Here is a 15,069-nt window from a genome sequence, read left to right as displayed (position 1 = left end):
TGGCAACATTGAATATAAGATGATTGGTTCATAGGATCTTTTTAGAGATTTTCACAAGAATTTCTATAAATATTGGTATGTCACAGCTTCCATTTTGAAAAGCGAAGCTACTCGAAAAGCACGTTAAACTGCTCTTCACATACTTTCCGAACAAACGCGTCTCCTTGTGCGTCATTTTGGTGACTTTGTATTTTGAATAGATGATATTATAAACGAGTACAGTAAATCATTGTATTTAAAAAATGCAGGGAACAATCATAGAAAATTTAAGCGGTAGAAAGCTTTCGGTACTTGTAATATTACTCGTTATCGCGCAAATAGTTTGTTTTCTAATAGGCGGGCTTATCGGTAAGTTAAGAAACGTCAAACATTTTTGTTACAATTGTTACAATTCTGACTATAGTTAAGTGTTAAGTTTGATTTTAAATGTATTAAGAAGATACCAGATCATATGTAAATAAATAGTTGTATATTTACTTTTTAAATTATTATTAAGGATAATTATAGAATTTATCTATTCTCTGTGTACAAAAATTGTATTGAATAAAAGTGATGAATTTATTTACTAATCATTCCAATTAATGAATTTGGTTACTACAAATGGCTATTTATAAATCTATTAACTTATAAATAATATTTTAGCTCCAACTCCAGCTAGTAGCCAGAATGTGCTTGGTACACCTTGCAAAGATATTCGTATAAATGGATCTGAACCAGGAGGAGGAAAATGGTTTTATTCAAGGGGAAAAGGATCATGTACTCCTGTTGATATGAATCGGTTCAGTTTTGACAGTCACCATCAAGCATATCAAGTTGTTTATACATTTCAGGTATGTGTTTGAAATTAAGTTATTTCAAGAAATACAAATCATATTTAAATATTTATTATTTATTTTACAGATGCCTGTACCTCGAAGTAGCATGCAACTTGATTATTCTAGATGGCAACAAAACTTAATAGGTGTTTTGCAAGTGGATATTGTTTATCACAGCCAGATAGAAATTGGTGATCTATCAAAAAATATATATCTATTAGTAGATATCAGTTACGTATATTAACTGTCATTTCTTGTAGCTCCTAGGACTAAGATAACATTGGATGCAAGACTTGCTTATAGGAACAAAGGAGATCCAGATGATGCTTGGAAACCATATGCAGCCTCTGTGGTAGAAAGAATGCTAGATTGTAGTATTGATGATGTAAATATATAAAATAGTAGTTATAATCATATTAATTAAAGTAGATATATATTTATTGATATAGTTATTTTGCATAGGCAATGGAGCAGTACAATTACAACTGCAGTGTGGTACCATTGTTTGAACTTGGATCTCTATTTCATGATTATTATCTTCTAAATATTCGTCTTCCTGCTGATACTGACAGAAATATTAATCAGGGTTTGGGACATATAACTGATTTATGGTTCACAGTAAATATGTAGCATTTCAAATTTAATTTTTACATATATAAAGATTTGAAGTATTAAATTAGCATTTTTATATTTCAGGCTATCAATCAAAATGGTGGATTTACAAAAGTGTGGGTCAGTTTAAAGACTATTTACTTCCCAATCGTCCTGTGTGTTCTTACTTGGTACTGGAGACGAGTACATATGCTTTCCAGATCACCAGCTTTGTTGGAGTACTTACTTTTAGCATTGGGCATAGCTTTATCGTTTTTAAACAGTAAGTTGTATAGTTTTATTTCTGTTATATAAGAATTGACTATATATTTATGTTTGAATGTAATTCTTTTAGTGCCTCTGGAATATTTAACACTTGCCTATGATATGCCATTTATGCTTTTATTGGGCGATATTAGACAGGGAGTGTTCTATGCAATTCTTTTATCTTTTTGGCTTGTGTTTGCTGGAGAACATCTTATGGTATGTACATCAAATATATGAAAATAATTTGACTTTTTACATACTAATGAATTCTTTCTGTTTATGCATCACCTTCTATCACCTACAGATACAGGTAAGTCTGTCATAATATTTTATATGATTGTTTTGTCGTGAAAATGTGATTTTTTATTGTTTTCTAATTAGGAAGGCGAACAAAGAAATTCTCTAAAGTGTTACTGGCGTCATCTTTCTGCGGTAGGCATTGGATGTCTATCATTGTTTGTATTTGATATGTGTGAACGTGGGGTGCAATTACGAAATCCATTCTACTCAATTTGGGTTACAGATCTTGGAACTAAATTTGCTGTATCCTTTTGCACTAAATATCTTCTTTCTGTGTTCGAACAGTTCGTATTCCTTGACGTATACAATAAATAGTTGTCTTTTATAATCTTAGCTGGAGTATCTGCTGGCGTGTACTTAATATTCTTGGCTTACATGATATGGAAAGTATTCATGAATATTAGTGCAAAACGAGCTGCATTACCTAGTATGAGTTCGGCACGACGTTTACACTATGAAGGCGTAATATATCGATTTAAATTTTTGATGATTGCTACGCTATTGTGTGCATCTTTAACGGTTGTTGGTTTTATTCTTGGTCAGGTATTTATTTCAATATTGTGTTTGTAAATATTGCGTTAATATTAACAATTTAATGTGTGAAGGAGAAATAAATTAGCACAGTGAGGAATGATGTCATTATACTCATAATATAGGTTGCGGAAGGGCAGTGGAAATGGGATGAAGAATTACATTTGGAAATGACATCGGCATTTTTCACTGGTGTATACGGGATGTGGAATATTTACATTATAGCATTATTGTGTTTATATGCACCATCACATAAACAGTGGCCTATTGAACCATCCGGTAACTATACTTCCTGTATATGTTTCTATATCTCTTTATTAATTATTTATTGTACCGTATTCTCAATTTGGTGTGAATTTAATTTTCTTTCAGAAAATAGTATTAGCGAAGAAATTGAATTTTCACGTTTATCTACTGATCCTAATGAAACGTTGTCTTTGACAGCATTCGCACGAAAAGCAGCATTAGAATAAGTAGTACACATTTTTTTATAAGAAGTAGAACAGTGGTAACCGACCAGTCAACGCAATTTTGTACTTAAACTTAGCATGGAAAATTATAAATATGAATTAAGGACTTCCGATATTTATAGAGAATGCAAGGACTGATAATACTCTGACAAGTAATCTTTTAATGCCAAAATTAATTATTTATTATGAAAAATATTTTTTAAGCTTTACTTTTTCTATGGTACATTTACTTAATATTTTATATATTTAACAACTATTACTTCTAAGCGAAACGAATAGCGAGCCATATTATCTCTAGATTTTCTTCATGTTCGTCTTTGTACGTTATCAAATTAGAATAATATATAGGTATCGTTATTTTATAAAACATTCCATCTTAAATCTAAATATCTAAATATCTTCTATCGAACAATTCACATTACCTATTTTCGTTAACGATAAATAATCTATTCCGTCGTTTCATAGAACATATCAATATTGGGCATTTATCCATAATTAACATTTGTAAACGCGCATTTTAATGGTAGCTATATGATAGTGAACATGGGTATTTCAATATTATTTATTATTATTATACAAAAAGGATTAATCTACATTTGGCAGTATTAAGTTCCTTTCGATCAATACGTATAATATATATTTCATACATATTTTTACTAACTCCGATGCATTATTGCTATAATTATTAGAGTTTAAGACGTATGCATGCAACAAGGTAGACCTGAACAAAAAAAGGGTGCAATAAATTTGTAACAATTTAGTAGAATGAATTTAGTGCATATTACTTATGTAGAGTACTTATATTTGAAGCAGCAGAACTAGTATTTTCTATATCTTCAATGTATTGAATGAATTGTATTAATGAACAATAATCGAACAAATTTTGTATATTATTAATTATCGTATTTTTGAAATAATTTTAAGAACATGGAGTAACTAAAATGTAACGTATTAATATTTTAACAAACTCAAATTTTTGTATATTTTTATTACTGAACTTTGGTATAGTATTTACTTCACACATTTTTCTTTTGTACATTAGACAAAATTTTATATTCGTAATTTTTATACATTTTTTAAATAAATCAATTTGTTAGAATAACTTTATCGAATTACTAAATATTATGATAATACCATATGCGATATATGTATATATATGTTATGTATATGTTAATATTCTCGTTGTAGATATGTCTTTTGTTTCAACGTTATTAAACGTCCAAGTAAAAGGCGAATTGTGCCACATTCGACTTGTCGAACCGTCCTCGCAATTTGTTGTTTACAAGAATAATTGCTGTGTAATTGAACTATTTCCTCATAATTTTATTCGTATACGCGCTCATTTAATTTATCATAATATGTGTGTGAAGGGTTAATTTCAAATGTCAGATTTCTTAAAATTTAATAGATATTGGATTTTATATCGTTGGTTAAAAAAGGTATTTATAGGATATTTATAAATATTTTGTGTATTGTTTATATCTTATTATTATTTATATAAATATCAGAATTCTCATAATGTATTTAAATTCAAATTCCAGATATATGTCATTGATGTATACTATTTCACAGTGTTACCAGGAACTAGTGATTTTTTTATGTATTTTTAAAATTAAACATTAATCAATTCATATTCAAATTTATCCATAATCATCTTGTACTTATTTTCATATACGATAATTTTATCACAGATGTTTTGCGTATCTTAAAATCGTAAATACTTCGTGACGTAAGTGGTTATATATTGTACGTATATTGTAATCGTCTTATTTACGGAATACAACATTAATTTATTGTTTCATATATGTTTCGTAACGAAGTAAGTAATTCGCGTAGATAAATCATCTAATAATAAAATATAAACAAGTATTGGAATATGTATATTCCTTGAAATTTGAGAATATTTCTTTTATAAAATATTACCACATACATATATCTATTGGGTATGGAATTTGAATTTCGTAGTTTTCTAGAAAATGAAATAGCAGGCAATATTAGGTAGTTTATATGGAATTCGGTCTAATTCTAGTAATATTGGTTGACCGAAAGAACCAGCGGTGATTCGTTGGATCATAGCAGGGATTTTGTATTGTGCGCGCGCATTCACTGGCACAACGTGAGACAGAGGTAGCAGCAAGGAAGAGAGCAGTGCAGAAACGGAATCAGATGCAGTGAAGTCTGTGAGTTGACAGTGGGGTGCACGAGAACAGGCGTTCAGTAGTGGTGGAGGCGGAGGAGGTTTAGGGGAAAGAATTGTTTTCTGTGTGCGCGAGAAACGTGTCGACAAGTAACGAGTCTCTGAAAACGGGTCGTCGTTGGTGATGGTGAAATGATTCTCTAGCCCGAGGTTTTTGACTTGGTCCGGACGGACAAAAGAGGAAGACCTTTTGTATATCGCTGCTGTTCAAGAGACCGTACGTTTGTTCATCCGTAGAAAACATCATTAAACGCTGACGTCGCGGAATTCGTCCCGTGTCGTTTTCCTTCGTGGCGAGCGTCCGAACATCCAACGACTGACTTAGCGACCATCACGCGCGCGTGTCTTTGTTTTTTTTTCTCGGTGCTGAATAACTGTACGAGGAAAACAGAGAGAGTGTGTTATATCACAGTGGTGAAAAGACCGATACGTTTCGTGGGTTTCTGCTGTGGTAAATAATCCGTAGCAGTCAGAGGCCCTTCCTAAACGACGATCGAGCTCAGCTGATTCAAGGACTTGCTGTTGAAGGGCTCTGCTGCGTTAATAGACGATAAATATGTCGTCCCCCAGCGCTGGAAAACGACGTATGGACACGGACGTTCTCAAATTGTATCCTTGAAATTCACTTTTATTTCTCCTACTTGCTATTTGTATCTCTGTCTTCTTTTTTCTTCTCCTTCTTCTCATCCCCACTTCTTTCTCTCTTTGTCTCTCTCACCCTTCTCCTCCCTCACCACTCTGCTCGTATCCCTTCCCATTTTCTTGTTCTCGTTCTTTCTTTCTCTTTCGCTCTATCGCACGTGCTTGCAATCGAGTGCAAGAGAGGCCTGCACATGGGTTTGCGAATGCAAGACCTACGCAGTATGCATGTGCATGTTACCGCGGGATCGGTTGTTTATCATGTATGATCGGTTTATAGGTCGACGAGAAATAACGCGGTGCAATGTCAATGGTGTTTCACGAGACGACGAGGGATATTTAATTCCTCGTTTTGTCGATGACGGGACACAGCTGTTTTTAACCAGCTGACTCTACGTCTCTGTGCTACGTGTGTGCGCAGCTTTATCTTATTCGTTTAATAACGCACGGCGAGTGTATGCTACACGGTCGTGGCTTTTAAAGGTTAGATTTCATTTTTGTTCTTCAGTTCTTTGTTTCATCTTAGTCTTTCCATTTTGTCTTGTATCGCAGATTTCACTAACGAATTTTTTAATGTCGAGACCGTTTGATTCGAATCGACTCGTATTTGAAATATCTTTTATATTTATACATACATTGGCAACCGTAAATATTTCAAGTTGCGCGTCAAATAATGGCATACACATACATATATATATATACATATATATATATATATATGTTAGCGTTGGTTTGACATAGAGTGAAGCGCAACTAACGATAATTGAGACGTCATCAACGTGTTTCAACCTCAACCGAGTAGTTCATGGGAATAACGCGATGTGTCAAATTTTACACCGATAATAATACGTAAAAACGATAAACAATATGAATGAGGAGTAAGAGGAGAAGAAAGGGCAATAAAAATAATATAGTTACAACAATGTCGCGATTTTTTCTTTTCATACAATGATATCTTGGATAAATCGCGTGACAATTAGTGACTAATAATTTCTTAACCCTCCACGGTAAATATTTGAGTTAGGTGGGAAGAACGATGACGTTTCTCATCGCTTCTAATCGTCGTATTTACAGATAAAAAAGATCAATTGTTTTAATATCACGCACACCTTCTAACGACTATCCTAACGTTCTTTTAATATTATCAATGTCATAGAATTCGTTATTTCCAACTTTCGTTTAATCCTCGATGTAACAAAATAATACTGTCACAAAAAATTAAGCTATATAATAATTCATAATTATAAAGACAAAAGAACGAATTACAAATATACCTGTACATGTTTGTATCTGACCTCGATTCGTAAGAAATTGATTTTTGCGTAACGTAACGTCGCGTCTCGCTTATCATTGCTGTGCAGACGTTCATGTACGAATGCTAGTCAGTTTTTCTAGAACGATGATAGTCTCTCTCTCTCTCTCTCTCTCTCTCTCTCTATCGAGTTCTTTAGTGCCCCGTAACATCGATCAGTCTTTGTTGAAGCTTACATTAAATTTGCAAGCGTTTCGGTGAGCAAAGTGAATTGGACTTGTTCGTTCTTTCCTCCTTCGATAGAGATACCCCCTGTGAGTTTTCAAATTTCTCGAAAGGCTTTCTCTCGATTCGTTTACGCGTACTAACGTTAGTAATAGTCCAGTTTTGGAAAGGCATCTGCCTCTGTGTAAACACGTTTCTTAGAAATTTCGTTGGAGTTTATATATCTTCGCCGTTTACTTACGTGTTCTTTGTTGTTTTAGGGAAACTCGACAAAATTTGTATATATTTCTGTTTGCGGGGTAAATCTCTCATTTAGCACATTTTTCACTTATATTTCTAGTATTTTCATCTTTGCCTGTATTTTGATATTAAAAATTTCCTTTTTATATTTTCTTTCAACCTTAAAAAGATATTTAAGAACAATTCGATCGAAAGTATGGCGATATTTTTATAAAAAATAAAAATAGCAGAAAGTTACACGGTTATTTACTTTAAAAGAAAAGGATTGTTTGTTTGCGTAATAATGAAAACATAAAAAGATTTCAAGCGAAGCTAAAAGAAATCGATGCAGGTCTGCTTCAACGGGAACTTTAAATTCTCGCATTTCAAATTCAACTGAATTTATACGGCGATTCGATCAGATAAATAAAGTTAGATAAATATTTCCATTTTAATAACGGTGAAAGCGGACTGTATGCGTTATAGAATCCGTATTAATAGCGACTTCGTGATAAATAAGCCGACAGTCTGACTCGTTATTTTTTTTTCACCCGGATTCGATTCAATCAAAACATATTCTCCAAAGGAGACGTTCACATCGAAATAGATTGAAAGCCGAATTGACTGTTATCTCGTGAAACGGAAATGTGGGAGGAACCGGATGCGTATCGCGTACAAATCCCTCACTCTCTATTTTAAGTTCTTTCTCTTCCTCTATACTTAAGCCTCATCTATTTCATAAACATTTGTATTTTCTACATTTTTCCTTCTCTCGTTCTTAGTGACTTAGGATTTGCCTCGTTAAGTTCTGATATACTTCTTCCTCCGATACGTCTCTTTTGAGAAATTTTTTATCGGCATTACTTGAAATCTGGTAAATTAATTCCTGATCGTGTTCGTCTCTTTTTTCTTTTAATTTGCACAAATTCGAATTGGTTGTTAATAAATTGTCTTTCCGTTTGGAGAATCAGTAGCTACTGGTAAAACTTGTTTTTTTTGGAAAAATTCCTGGTAAATTAGTTTTCAGTAAACTAGTGTCGGCACAGTATTTTTCCATACGGTTTCGATCGAATCTTCTTGAATTTTTTTTTTTTTTTTTTTGATAAGATGTAAAGTAGTAGTAGAGTACGAGTAGAACAGCTAAAGTCGACTCTCGTAGTGGAATGGAATCTTTGATCGAAATAACTCGAAGGTATTTGCACATACTTTGCTCTTTACTCGAGTTTCTTTTATCGCGTGAATTTCTATGCTTTTGTATTCCGTGTACGCGAAGAGTAGAAGCGTAGGTATTCGTTTTTTAAGATTTTATTAGGAAGCATGAAACGGTTAAAACGCTGGTAAAACGGTTAAAGTCAATTAACGTTTACGACGAAGGAATGTTTCGTTACACGTTAATTTGAAATATATCCGTTTTATCCGCTATTCCAGTTCTATCGGTTGTTCGTATTTCGTTCTTATTATTTTGTATTATTTTGACATTGTACAGAAAAGTACGGTCGGTATAGTTCTATTAAGAATTGCATTCGTTAGCATAGGAAGACCGTTTGAAATATTAATATTAACGACTAACGTTTAAACGATAAAGATAGTGAATAGAATATTAATTAAAAGTATATATGTACATACATCAACACATATAATATTCCTTGTTGCGTAACTTCTTATCGTTTCTGTAGATTTTAAAAAGTTACCAAGTTCCCTATAATAGGCGGTGTATAACGTTGTTGACACAAATCCAGCCGCATTGAAAAACGCTGTTCAATGTATTGTAAAACGTACGATGTATTAGAACATTCATCGTACGATCACAAAGTTTCACCTTGAACGCCTACATGACACGAATGACAAAGTTTGCTTCTTCTTCTACGATTGCAATTGCATATTTATATGCAATTTCGATTGATCTAACGTTACATTTATCGTTCGATCTATGCATTTTCATTCGAATGTCTTTCGATGAATGGGAAAAGAGGATCAATAAATAAGTGACGATTTTCGATCTTTATTATTCTTCTTTCAATTTAGTAGGAAATATTCATACGAAAGACAAGGTTTCCATTTTGGCAAACAACGCTTCATATATCGTTTCTAAAATACATATATGAAAACATAGCGTTTAAAGAGCTATTATGCAATCGTTATTTTTCTAAGATTAAATATCCTCGTATAATCGTTCTAAATAACTAAATATTCTGATCATTTCCCAAATCAATCTTTTTACATAGTATAAATATATACAGGGTGGTACAAGCGGAAACGGAAACAGGGGGTGATACTACGCGAAAAAAGAAGTCGAAAATATAGAATAAAAATTTTTCGTTCAAGGCTTTGTTTTGGAGAAAATCGACTTTGAATTTTCGCTCGGTACGCGTGCGGTACGTTATAACGAATCTCACTGTAAATCGTTGTCTCGATTGACGTTATTTCTTTAATTTTTAAAGTTTTTAAATTTTTAAACTTTTATTCTATATTTTGGACTTCTTTTTTCGCGTAGAATCACCCCCTTCCCGCTCGTATCACCAGTTACCAATCACCTCGTATATATATAACTTTATTCCATCGAATTTCATCGAAATATTGAATTTTCCCGCGTTTCTACGCGTTACGACGCGACAAGTATTAAGCTTCGTTCACAAAGTACCGTTCGTCTCCCGCCGTTCCATACACGTACATTGCGACAGACGACACCCAGGCAAATCGAACGATGTGAAGAATTCAACACAATCGTGTAATCGATTTTAATCGGTAGACCGCGGCTTTTCGTCCGTTTGCAGGAAATTTGAAAGTACAAAATCGCACAGAATGCGAGCAATAGAATATAAAGAGAATATATAAAATATATATACAAAATATTCGAATCACAGGTTCCATCTTTTAATTATATCCTGAAAAATATGAATTTGCATAAAAATGCGTACCTACCAGTCACCGTGATGCAACGTTATCGCGACTTTTCTCATTCCACGACGAATCTCGAATTCGATGGATGCATCGGACGCGTTGGACGGTTCGCGTTGCTCACATGCTCCGATGGACACTGTGGCGGGAACTGTTGGTATCGTATCGCTGAAAGGGGATGAAAGTTCATTAAAGTAAATTTCGTTTGCGGATGTCATGTCGTTTCGCTGGTAACGATATAGTTGCGGTAAATTGCGTTCACGGAAACTGTATATATTCAGCCAATAATTTCCATTAGTCCGGCTCTCTAACGGTGTGGCCAGGTGAGATACACGCAGATGCGGTCCCGGAAGTGATTCAATTATGGATCGACGATATTCGATGGACCTCTCGCAAGATTCCTTGTACGTCCACCGAAATTGAGCTGATCAATTACACTAGTAATTAACAAGCTCCTCGGTATGTACGGTTAATGGCTCACCCGTAATGGGTTTAGAGGCACGCGAGCAAACGCGAGAAGGTACATCGGGGCTGCTATCTGCGTGATGCAATTTTACCTGGGCACGCGTGTATCGGTGCGTTTCGATGGCTCCACGTAGATTGCGTGTGTACGTGTCCTCGAGCCTCGGAGGGCTCGGCGGTGGGGAAAGAAGGGTTGGTTGGTTGGGTGGTAGGGCGCTCTCGCTCCCTTTCCGTATTCGTCGTTGAAAGCTTCAATTATCGTTCTCTAAATACCGGAGATTGGAGTTAATCAATATCTGGGATATTTGCATCGAGGATCGATTCGATTCCGTATGGGGCGAAAGAAAGCAAAAAAATTGATTTAAAAACGCATGTAGGAGAGTGTGTCCTGAAATACAGGTGGCTCGATATCGCTGGAAATTGGTTCCTTTAAAAGATCTAGAGCGTGGTCTTTCGATACGGTGGTTGGAAGATTTTCGAAAATTTTCCAATACTCGAGTTAGCTGGAATTCTTCGATGCATTCGTTTTCTTTTCTTAATCCGGGATGATACGGTCGTTTATGTCGAAGCACGTTAGCTAGTACATCGGATCGTAAACGCGTAGGTGGAGGGTACTCTTCTTTGAAATTTAAACAACTTGCACTTGCAAATTTCCACGGTTAGTTCGATTAGGCTGTTTGTTACGCTAGGTGAATTTAGCATGATCTTTAGCACGAATTTCGGAGCACTGCCAAACGGTGAACAAAAGCGGAAAACGAAGTGCAACGGGCTCATCTCGTGTCCAATGGCTGCCTTTGTTTACGCTCGCGATTATATAGATCATCTCGTTATTATAACGTACATAATAATATCGGTGTCGCTTAACGTCCGATGTTCCTATCGTATTAATTTCTGTTATCTCTTTAAAAAAACTCGCTATAATTATCTACGCGCGCATAACGCGCTTTTCATGGTCTGATGTGTTTTACGCCCGTTTCATTCGGTTTAACCTGAGTCGTATCTTCACTGTATACATACTTGCAATTTTTCTTTTTTCAAAGATACGCCACAAGACTATCGGATAAACAACGCAGAAACGAAGAAATTCTGCGCATATGTACCTCCTTCTTTTACCTCGTATCTGCGCATTGTGTTCATAAACAGATAGAAAATGAGATTCGAGTTATTTGGAACAAGAATTATTATGCGGTAGAAACACAGCGAGCAGATTGGAACAAGTCGAAAATCGGTAAGCAAAAATTCAACGTTCGGAGGCTATCGGATAAGGAAGAGAATAAGGAAGAAAGAGAAGCGATACGAGATTACGTGCATCGAACCGCGTTCGCTGTTTTTACGCGTGAATATTTGCGATGGAACGCACTCGCGCCACCAAAACGAACACTCGACTCGGTCACCGTATCTCGTTGCGAACTTATCGAACGATAAGCAGCTACCTAGAGACGCGTCTTCCAAAAATAAGATACAGCCAAGGGCGTATCGCGTATCGAGTCTTTTAAAACGAACGTGTGTTTGTGCCTTCGCCACGGACAGACTCGGTAAAATCGGCCGTTGATTCGCACGTGCAGTTTATTTCGATACACAGCCGCGTGTAGTTTTCGCGTGTATTTCGAGAGAGTTTAGTGATTCCTCCATCGAGCGGAGTGGCGCTGAACGCCGGACGATCGAGCGGGAAAGAGAATCGAGAAAACAAAGATGGCCTATGAAAGGCGGAACGACAGAGACTGTCAGACTGTTCTTAGCGAAACGCTGGTTCAACTGATACTGTAAACAACAGCAACAACAACAGCCACAACACAGGCAAATGGTTCGTAACGGTCTTGCAGATTGAGTAATCGTTTCCGCCCCTTTCTGATGTTACTCGTACACCTTGACTATGCGGGTCAAATGCACGAAGGCTCTCAATGAAATCGAGGCCATTATGACATTCGATGGTCTGTATGCGTACACGCAGGATGTCTTAGTAATTTTAATACAATCGGAAAACGCGATTCCACAATGACGAACAAGGACGAAAATAATACATTTTTAATACGTGGCTTTGTTTTCGCGACAATGATACGGGTACGCGCGTATTTTAACTGTGCCACGGTCGAATAGCTTTCGTTATAGTTGGTATCGCTACCTGGCACTGATAGTGGCGCAACTAAAAAGCGGAAATTTTATAGCGGAGGCTTTTTAAAATTTACATGGGAAGTTTCGTGAGTCATTTTTAACGGCGTTATAAGACTGATATAACGAGACAAGATATGTCACTGTTCGCGAAAACGGTAGAACCCTGCGTTTGTAGCGTCACAAAAATAAGAGAATATGAGCCAGGCTAATAGCGGCATAAGTAGGTGATAATCTTCCCTCTCTGACGCAAAACTGATGGAATTATAAATACACCGTTTTACATAAGAAACATAGAAACGTAACGTAGACGTTCTGTTCGTTCAAAACAAATTCGTAAGCTTTTGAGTTGTTCCATTATCGATATACCTGGCAGCGATATATCGTTTATAAACAGTGTCATAATTATTCAGACATTTTTTTTTTATTCAGACGTATGTTTTTAATATTTCATTTTATCTAGTACCTTAACATTTTCACTTCTAATCGCGTAACCAATTATCTCTGGTTCGATCGAACGGTAGTTAACTCGATCGATTTAAAGTGGAATCTACTTAACGATACGACTTCGTTTCCTTTTCAAACGCACTTTTCTTCTCACGGACAATCAACTATGTCGATAATATCGATCCTGTCGAATACCGTTCGCTCGGCTTTATCGGTCCACTAATCGAATCGATCGTTTTGATATCACGGCGGAACACCGTTCGATCGTTTGGGACTATTACACGGGACATGGAATTAACTTCTTTTCGCCGCGATAGTGCATTTCGCGTTAATTTCTATGTTTATCGTTCGTTCTTCCAACTTGCGCGAGTCGTTCGTGAAAGCACGCAACAATGAAATTCCTCGTACGTACATAGGACGCAAGAAAACGTGATACTTCCGGCTGAGTAATACGTTGGCCGACCCGATATTGCTTTCGCAATTACCACGCCAAGAAAATTATTTCAGCTGACCATGTATCGCGGAACGCGCGAAACGTCCGTTAGTTTCGTTTCTATTTGACTGCGTGGCCGAGGCATGTGCGTTTGTTCCGCGCGTAACGTCGTATATCTCCGGTTTATGCGTAGCCTCGTATATCTCTGGTTTATGCGTAGCTCCGTATATCTCTGGTTTACGCGTAGCCTGCGCGATTGCAACGGAAAACAAATCCACTGATACTGACCAGAATCGAGGATGCTCGCGGGTCTTCGATGTAACCTGTTCTTCTATGTAATACAATTCTCTCGTAGACAGCCTCAGGTGAGAGCCGTGTAACGCTCAGCTCGCGTATAAACACTTGCCAAAACAAGAAAGTGGTTCATCGTATGTTGAATAACACGACGCACTACATGGTCGTAATTCGATTTTCCTTTTCAACGATCGAGCTGCTTCGTAGATCTACGCCGGTGTTAAATGACGTCGATTGATAAAAGCGTTCGACGAAGGTGTATGGAGCTTTACGATAGCCATTCTTCGAACACATCAGCTATTTCTTAACCGTTGTAGCTACGATTGTATTTAAAATTCGAAAGTAACGTGTCCATCGGATTATACGCTTTAATTTCAAATCTATTTTTCTTCGGCGTTACGATTCCTCTAATATGGACGAAGATCGTGCTTTCGTTTAATGGTTTCTTTTCATGCACTTATTTCAGTTCGCTCGTAACGCGTGTACCTTGCGAAATATTGTTCACTGAACTTTCTCCAAAGGCAGGCAGTTAGAGTTCCGTTCTTCTGGCTTCGTTCTGGTTATATTGCTTGTTTTCGAACTCGGTTTTTGACCTCGTTCAACGATGCGCGGCTGCGATTCCTTCGCGGTCGTTTGTATTCTCGCGAATTATATCGCCTCGGATCGGCACTAATTTCATGCGAAAATCGTGGTGGTAACGGCGGCGGACGTTGAAGCGGCGCGACGCCACCAGCATCCTGGAGTATCGAGCTAAATAAGAGGAATTAAAAATGAAACGTCGTCGATTAAAATTAAATGTAGCTTGAAATTCTACGGCGCGTGCTTGATAAGCTCAGCAACCGTCGTTCGTTGTGTATTATTAAACGCGAGCGGAAACTTTTGTTTTCCTTTCTTCCGTCGACTTTTTCAACCGTTTACCG

At 36.3% G+C, this 15,069-nt stretch overlaps 2 protein-coding genes across 3 annotated transcripts in view; both read left to right on the top strand.

Moving 5' to 3' along the window:
* The first annotated feature begins 63 nt into the window (after window positions 1-63).
* Window positions 64-4,070, top strand: LOC117206743 (protein wntless). The gene is made up of 12 exons (XM_033446334.1): window positions 64-348; window positions 643-830; window positions 901-1,006; window positions 1,076-1,200; window positions 1,278-1,433; window positions 1,512-1,689; window positions 1,762-1,889; window positions 1,978-1,983; window positions 2,055-2,216; window positions 2,289-2,516; window positions 2,630-2,783; window positions 2,877-4,070. Exons 1-12 carry the CDS (start codon window positions 243-245, stop codon window positions 2,975-2,977), a joined length of 1,638 nt encoding a protein of 545 aa, XP_033302225.1. The 5' UTR covers window positions 64-242; the 3' UTR covers window positions 2,978-4,070.
* Window positions 4,071-5,102: 1,032 nt separating this feature from the next.
* The window catches only part of LOC117206746 (ubiquitin-conjugating enzyme E2 H), a 47,300-nt gene continuing 37,333 nt past the window's right edge, over window positions 5,103-15,069 (top strand). For both annotated transcript variants that reach the window (XR_004487433.1, XM_033446342.1), the window contains exon 1: window positions 5,103-5,780. Coding sequence is in view for 1 of the 2 variants with exons in the window: in XM_033446342.1 (XP_033302233.1) it covers window positions 5,728-5,780 (53 nt within the window). In the remaining variant the exon portion in view is untranslated. The remainder of the gene's footprint in view (window positions 5,781-15,069) is intronic.

The sequence above is a fragment of the Bombus bifarius genome, unplaced genomic scaffold, assembly GCF_011952205.1.
Source record: "Bombus bifarius isolate JDL3187 unplaced genomic scaffold, Bbif_JDL3187 scf7180000008008, whole genome shotgun sequence".
Classification (NCBI taxonomy): domain Eukaryota; kingdom Metazoa; phylum Arthropoda; class Insecta; order Hymenoptera; family Apidae; genus Bombus; species Bombus bifarius.
The sequence above is the reverse complement of the archived record's forward strand: the minus strand, read 5'-3'. Positions and strand labels throughout refer to the sequence as shown.

Excerpts from the sequence above, each read along its gene's own strand:
- LOC117206743 (XM_033446334.1), top strand. The coding sequence starts at position 243 with ATGCAGGGAACAATCATAGAAAATTTAAGCGGTAGAAAGCTTTCGGTA. Across the intron at positions 831-900 it reads AAGTTGTTTATACATTTCAG|ATGCCTGTACCTCGAAGTAG; the intron begins GTATGTGTTTGA and ends TTTATTTTACAG. Across the intron at positions 2,217-2,288 it reads ATCTTGGAACTAAATTTGCT|TTGTCTTTTATAATCTTAGC; the intron begins GTATCCTTTTGC and ends TACAATAAATAG.